At 68.7% G+C, this 6,844-nt stretch overlaps 1 protein-coding gene across 2 annotated transcripts in view; it reads right to left on the bottom strand.

Annotated features, from left to right (window-relative positions):
- The window catches only part of TPPP (tubulin polymerization promoting protein), an 11,816-nt gene extending 7,807 nt beyond the window's left edge, over window positions 1–4,009 (bottom strand). The window contains exons 1-2 of one of the 2 annotated variants that reach the window (XM_024731965.1): window positions 3,991–4,009; window positions 3,023–3,340 (exon numbers count right to left, since the gene is read on the bottom strand). In XM_024731965.1, coding sequence (XP_024587733.1) covers window positions 3,023–3,339 — 317 coding nt within the window. In that variant the 5' untranslated portion in view covers window position 3,340; window positions 3,991–4,009. Of the gene's footprint in view, window positions 1–3,022; window positions 3,691–3,990 lie in introns of those variants that run through there. The other variant, XM_024731964.1, reaches the window with a different exon arrangement.
- Window positions 4,010–6,844: the final 2,835 nt, after the last annotated feature.

The raw sequence follows: 6,844 nt of genomic DNA, 5'->3' as shown, positions 1-6,844 counted from the left end.
CTCAGCCCTCTGAGGACAGAGGTCTGTGTCTCCAGGGCCAGCGTCATGAAGGCAGCTGGACTTTGGCTAACATGTCCTAGGACGGAGCAAGGGGCCCCCTCTGGACCACAGATAACATGCCACTTGGGGGCTGCAGAAAGCTGACTCCCAGGCTCCCCTGAGCAGCAGAAGCTGGGACCTGGGTGACCTGTCCAGAGAGCAGGAAGTGGGATCCGGAGGGGGAGACTCGGGCACCAACGAGGGTCAGAGGAGGGAGCCTCTGGGATATTCCCATCAGACCCTGGGCCAGCGGGGCTGTGCGGGTTGCCACGGGAGCGCTGTCTGCAGGTCCTGTTGCCGTGTGAGGATGCAGCGTGGTGTGGCAGCTGCCCACACTTCTGGTACCAGGCCTTGGGAGCGGGCAGACGCCAGCCCCCTGCTCCTCGGCCCCGGGGACCACGCTGCTGGCGACCTGGAAGGAGGCTGCTGACACCCATGTCTGGCGGCCTCCAGGCCGGCCGCCTGAAGGGCAGCTGTGACCCCAACAGTCAGCTACTCCCCAAGCAGGAAAGAGCGTCCTAAGTTCCTCCTGACTTCGCGAGGGCCTAACGCAGGCTGGAGGCTCAGGGATGGGTTCTGGGGACAGATGCACTTGAGGTCATTGAAACCACTTCCGGGTGTTTGGGGAAGGTCATCGAAAGGCCTGTGTGCACTGCCGTCCAACACCGATATCAGCGGTTTGAGGAGCCAGCATGGGCGGAATTGCCCGATTCCTGCCCCCCAAGCCTTGGCCCTCTGTAGACACGCCAGGCAGGCCCCAAGGAGGCCAGGGCAGAAGCCGCTGGATGCCCTGCACAGCTTCGGGCGGCCAGGAGAGGCCCCCGCGGAGGACGCTGTGAGACCCCCAATGCCACAGCTGGAAGCACGTGCTGGGACCAGGGCCCCGAATGCCGCAGCCTCACCCACCAGGCTGCGGGGAGGGGCAGCGCAGGGTCGGGCGTCAGGCCCTGAGCGGGCGCCGGGCCCCGCTGGCGTGCCCGGGACCGCACGGCGCACCCGGCTCTGCCTGCTGCTCCCCAGGCATCCCGCCCGGCCTGGGTCTCCGCATGCTGGAAGCACGTGCTGGGACCAGGGCCCCGAATGCCGCAGCCTCACCCACCAGGCTGCGGGGAGGGGCAGCGCAGGGTCGGGCGTCAGGCCCTGAGCGGGCGCCGGGCCCCGCTGGCGTGCCCGGGACCGCACGGCGCACCCGGCTCTGCCCGCCGCTCCCGAGGCATCCCGCCCGGCCTGGGTCTCCGCACCGATGCGCCAAGCTCTGCGCTTCAGAAGGTTCCCTCCGCAGCCCGTGCGGCAAGAGTGGGCCGCGTCCCCCGCCCCGGCGTGCGTGCTCCGAACCTTTAGCCCAGACAGGGCTCCAGAGTCAGGGGAAACGCCACCATTGGCCAGGAAGCCGGCGAGTGGGGGCCAGGAAGGGCCAGCAGAGCCCCCCTCCGCCTCCCTGGCCTTCCCACCTGGGCCCACACGCAGGGGACCCTGCGGCCCACAGACCCCCGGCGGGACTTACGGGAACGGGGTCCTGAGTTAATTCCTCCCGCCCTGGGGCCGGGGGGTGGGGGGCGGGGGGCAGCCCTGGTCCCGGAGACAGCAGTCTTCAATCAAGGCCTGGGGAAGAGCTGCAAGAAGCCTGTTTAAAACTTAACACATAGTAACACGCAAACAAACAAGCGCTGCCATGGCGACGGGCCTAAACAGAGGCTGCAGATACCGCGCTGGCGGCAGGGCTGCGGCGCCATGGCAACCGCCCCAAACAGAAACAGCCATCGCCGTCGGCGACCCGTGCGCTTCCGCGCCCACGGCTCCCGCGAGCTGAGGCGCTTCTGCCGCGGCTGCCACCTGGAGCGGCCGCGGTCCCACGACCCGCGCGCCCCACGCTCCTCAGACCCGGTCCCCCAGGGGTGGCTCCCTGCCTGTCCTGCAGGACCCCACGACCCGACTCAGGGCACCGCCCCCCCAGGGAGCACTGTCTCCCTCTCCGTTCCCAAGGGCAAGGTCCCCCGCTGCACAGCTGGGAGGTCCGGGGGACCCTCCCCCAGAACAGGCTCTCCCAAGTGGGACACAGGTCACAGGGACCCCACGGGGAGTTCAGGTCCAGGAGGGCAGAGGGGGAGGAGCCACAGGCTGGTCTTCACTCTGTCTTGACCACGACCCCTGGCCGGGCCGGGGCCGCAGCCGCCCACTTCCCGCGCCGGCCCGCGCCCAGCGAGCCGAGGCAGAGACCCTGGGGCCCAGAGCAGCCGGGCTCTGAGGTGGGGCCCCCGTAGTGCCTGGGCGCCAGGGGCCAAGCCTCCTCCCTGAGTGTCTGAGCAGCGTCCTGCCCTCCAGAGCGGGACCGGGACCAGACGGGGCTCCCTCTCCCGGGGCGCAGGAGGGCCCGTGTGCCTCCACTGCCCGTGCCTCCACGCACGGGGTCTCCAGGGCCTGTCCAGGGCGTCTGTCCTCCGGCTGAGCCGTGACCAGCACAGTGGAGACCTGAGTCCTACCTGTGTGTGCATGCACGTGCACGTGTGTACGAGTCTGTGTGATGCCTCGGGGACGCTGTTGCTGTTCTCAAGGTGTGGTCACAGGGTGTGAAGGGCAGGAGAAGGGGGAGGGGCGTGTCGATGCCCGGACCACACGCCGGAGCCCGTGTGCACACGCGTGCAGACACACACGGACAAGCACACGGTGCCCACCGTTCGTCACCCCCGCTCTTCACACGCGAACGTCCCCCAGAGCTGAGGGGAGCGGCGCCACAGACGCCCACCTCCCGGACTCATGGCCCTGCCCCCAGCAGCCCCCCACGGGCCGGGCTCTGCCACCTGAGACCCCACAGGCTGTGGCAGCGTCCCTGACCTGGGCTCCCGGCCCCACTGGGGCGTGTTCTGGTTCAAACTCCCGGGCATCTTCTTCCGGGCGGGGACGGCGTCCTGAAGCGTCGCCTCCCGGCCGCCCGAGAGAACGCGGGGCCCCGCTACCACCCCCCTGGTCCCAGGCGCACACGTACTTGATCTTGCTGAAGACGATGTCCACGTCGGTGATGGTCACGTTCCTGCCGTCGATCACCTGGCAGTCCCTGCACAGCTTGGACCAGTTCTTGCCATGCATCTCCTTCCCGGTGGCCCTGGTGTCCCCGTGCACCGCAAACCTCCGGAAGGCCTCCTCCAGGGCGCTGAGCTCCGGGCCCGCGGCGGCTGCCCCCTCGCTGGCACCCTCCGACTCCAGTGACAGCCTCTTGGCTGCCTTGTCCTTCGCGGGGTCCCCTGGGGACTTGGGGGGCGTCTTGTTGGCGGGCTTGGGGGTCTTGGGCCTGCTGTCAGCCATGCTACTGGGAGGAAGCAGCGAGAGGTCACCTGCTTTTGCGGGCGGCTGCCCAAGGCCCCCGCTGCCCGCGGACAGGGGCTGTGGCCTGCCAGGGACAAAGCGTCCATCTGCTGCAGGACACGGCGAGGCCCCTCCAGCCCCGGCGCCCTGGCCGCCAAGTCCCCGACAGTCAAAGCCTCCAGCACGGGGGGGCACAAGCCAGCCTCCTGGGGGACTCGGGACCCTCCTGCTCTGGGGGCTCCCCGAGTGACAACTTCCCGGGCATTGGTGGGGTGACACCATCCTCGAGGAAGGGATCCAGAACGGTCACCCTGCTGCGCCCACCTCAGGGGCCGGTCTGCTGACCAGGGTGCCCCCCACCCAGGGGGCCGGACAGGCTGCTAGTAGGAGAGGGAAGCCCCAGGCGAGAGCAGGGGTCTGTGGAGACTCCGAGGGCCGAGCGGGGCTGCGGCCCGGGCCCAGGGTAGGGGGGCTCATGTTGGGGGGTTGGCTGATGGCGTCAGGAGCCCAGTGAATGCCCAAAGCTGAGCCCGGGTCCCCACGGGGCTGAGAAGACCCCTCCACCTCCAGCAGCTCCGGGGAGCCGGGAGCTGAGCACCAACGCCCACCCCCAGAGTCATGGCTAGTGGTCAGCGGGGGGAAGTAGGCAACCTGGCATCGTGGGGGTCCCACGCAGGGCCCTGCTGAACTCAGGACCTACAAGTTCCCCAAACAGAAAAGGCAGTGCAGCTCAAGAGGCTCAGTGGCTGGTGAGGACGGTCCAGGACCCCGGGGCTCAGGGCAGGGGGGCATGACTGGGGATGTGGTGATGCGCTCCGGGAGCCAGCTCTCCATCCTGGGCTCCACGTTTGTAGCCTAATAAAGTAACTTGAAAATTACTTTAACAAAAACAACAGGAGTGAGACCCTACACGCAGATGGGAAGCTCTCCAAGGTGACTTCCTGTTGTGGGGAGAAGCAGGACGGTGCGGGGAGCAGAAATAACACAGCCGATGTTGGAGCCATCGAGGACGAACAGTAACCACGTGTGGGCCTGCACCTCGTGACCAGGCATCGCTGTGGCTGGCTGTGGACGCGGCAAACCGGAGGCCCCGCGGGCTCCGGCCCCGCTCCCTCCACGTGACGCTTGTCAGCAGCTGGTCCCCGCGGTGGCACCCGGGCCAGGGGTAGGAGGAACAGGTGGGTGGGCAGGTGAGGTGGAGGGAACTGTGTGAGTGTCACCTGGCCAGGCCCTGCTGAGGCACGGCTGACCCCGCGGGCTCCGGAGTTGGGAAATGGTGAGGGATTCACGGCGGGTATGGGGATGGACTGCATTACCGGATTTGCATTTCCAAATGAGGGTTTGGAGAGGGCAGGGCAGCTGCAAGGTGGGCTCACAGACCAGAGTGGAAGGAAATGCAGAACGGGCGGACCTGGGGACGCCTGCGCCAGAGTGTCCACCAGGCTCCAGGGACCATCCCACCACAGGGGCCCAGCTGTCTTCAGACACCACGTGACCCCCTGGGCCCACCAGCCCCTCACAGGCTGTCCGCACCCCAAAAAGGCGCCACGAGGCCTGTGTCTCCAGAATGATTCTCCCTGGCAACGCCCTTAAGACGTGACTATCTGAAAAACCTATAGAAAAGGTGACCCAGGACAGACCCTATATGCCACAGTCACAGCTTCTGCGTGACATCAGCCCACGGTGCCCCCAGCCAGGAGGGCTGGGAATCCATGTTAGCGATGTGCCTGCAACAGGGCCAGGTGTGCCTGTGAGCTGGGCCGGGTGTGCCTGTGAGCTGGGCCGGGTGTGCCTGTGAGCTGGCCCGGGTGTGCCTGTGAGCTGGGCCGGGTGTGCCTGTGAGATGAGCCGGGTGTGCATGTGAGCTGGCCCAGGTGTGCCTGTGAGCTGGGCCACGTGTGCCTGTGAGATGGGCCAGGTGTGCCTGTGAGCTGGCCCGGGTGTGCCTGTGAGCTGGGCCGGGTGGGCCTGTGAGCTGGCCCGGGTGTGCCTGTGAGCTGGGCCGGGGGTGCATGTGAGCGGGGCCGGGGGTGCCTGTGAGCTGGGCCGGGTGGGCCTGTGAGCTGGCCCGGGTGTGCCTGTGAGCTGGGCCGGGGGTGCATGTGAGCGGGGCCGGGGGTGCCTGTGAGCTGGGCCGGGTGGGCCTGTGAGCTGGCCCGGGTGTGCCTGTGAGCTGGGCCGGGGGTGCATGTGAGCGGGGCCGGGGGTGCCTGTGAGCTGGGCCGGGTGGGCCTGTGAGCTGGCCCGGGTGTGCCTGTGAGCTGGGCCGGGGGTGCATGTGAGCGGGGCCGGGGGTGCCTGTGAGCTGGGCCGGGTGGGCCTGTGAGCTGGCCCGGGTGTGCCTGTGAGCTGGGCCGGGGGTGCATGTGAGCGGGGCCGGGGGTGCCTGTGAGCTGGGCCGGGTGGGCCTGTGAGCTGGCCCGGGTGTGCCTGTGAGCTGGGCCGGGGGTGCATGTGAGCGGGGCCGGGGGTGCCTGTGAGCTGGGCCGGGTGGGCCTGTGAGCTGGCCCGGGTGTGCCTGTGAGCTGGGCCGGGGGTGCATGTGAGCGGGGCCGGGGGTGCCTGTGAGCTGGGCCGGGTGGGCCTGTGAGCTGGCCCGGGTGTGCCTGTGAGCTGGGCCGGGGGTGCATGTGAGCGGGGCCGGGGGTGCCTGTGAGCTGGGCCGGGTGGGCCTGTGAGCTGGCCCGGGTGTGCCTGTGAGCTGGGCCGGGGGTGCATGTGAGCGGGGCCGGGGGTGCCTGTGAGCTGGGCCGGGTGGGCCTGTGAGCTGGCCCGGGTGTGCCTGTGAGCTGGGCCGGGGGTGCATGTGAGCGGGGCCGGGGGTGCCTGTGAGCTGGGCCGGGTGGGCCTGTGAGCTGGCCCAGGTGTGCCTGTGAGCTGGGCCACGTGTGCCTGTGAGATGGGCCAGGTGTGCATGTGAGATGGGCCGGGCGTGCCTGTGAGCTGAGCCGGGCGTGCCTGTGAGATGAGCCGGGTGTGCCTGTGAGCTGGGCCGGGGGTGCATGTGAGCGGGGCCGGGGGTGCCTGTGAGCTGGGCCGGGTGTGCCTGTGAGCTGGGCCGGGGGTGCATGTGAGCGGGGCCGGGGGTGCCTGTGAGCTGGGCCGGGTGTGCCTGTGAGCTGGGCCGGGGGTGCATGTGAGCGGGGCCGGGGGTGCCTGTGAGCTGGGCCGGGTGTGCCTGTGAGCTGGGCCGGGGGTGCATGTGAGCGGGGCCGGGGGTGCCTGTGAGCTGGGCCGGGTGTGCCTGTGAGCTGGGCCACGTGTGCATGTGAGCTGGGCCAGGTGTAAATGTGAGCTGGGCCCGGTATTGTTTTAAAGGCAACAGCAGCTCTGCCTCTCCTGGTTCCCCTTCCTTGAGCAGAACACAGGTCTGCACTGAGACTAACGGTGGAGTGTGTGTTCCTGCTTCCATAGGTGTGAACGCACCTCCAACCCCTGGCTCCCCCAAACCAGCTCTCAGCCCCTCGTTCCCTCCTCATACTGCCCATAATCTACACCCTACCTG

Source organism: Neophocaena asiaeorientalis, unplaced genomic scaffold, assembly GCF_003031525.2.
Source record: "Neophocaena asiaeorientalis asiaeorientalis breed wild unplaced genomic scaffold, Neophocaena_asiaeorientalis_V1.1 scaffold104, whole genome shotgun sequence".
Lineage (NCBI taxonomy): Eukaryota > Metazoa > Chordata > Mammalia > Artiodactyla > Phocoenidae > Neophocaena > Neophocaena asiaeorientalis.
This window is presented reverse-complemented; position numbering and strand designations above follow the sequence as displayed.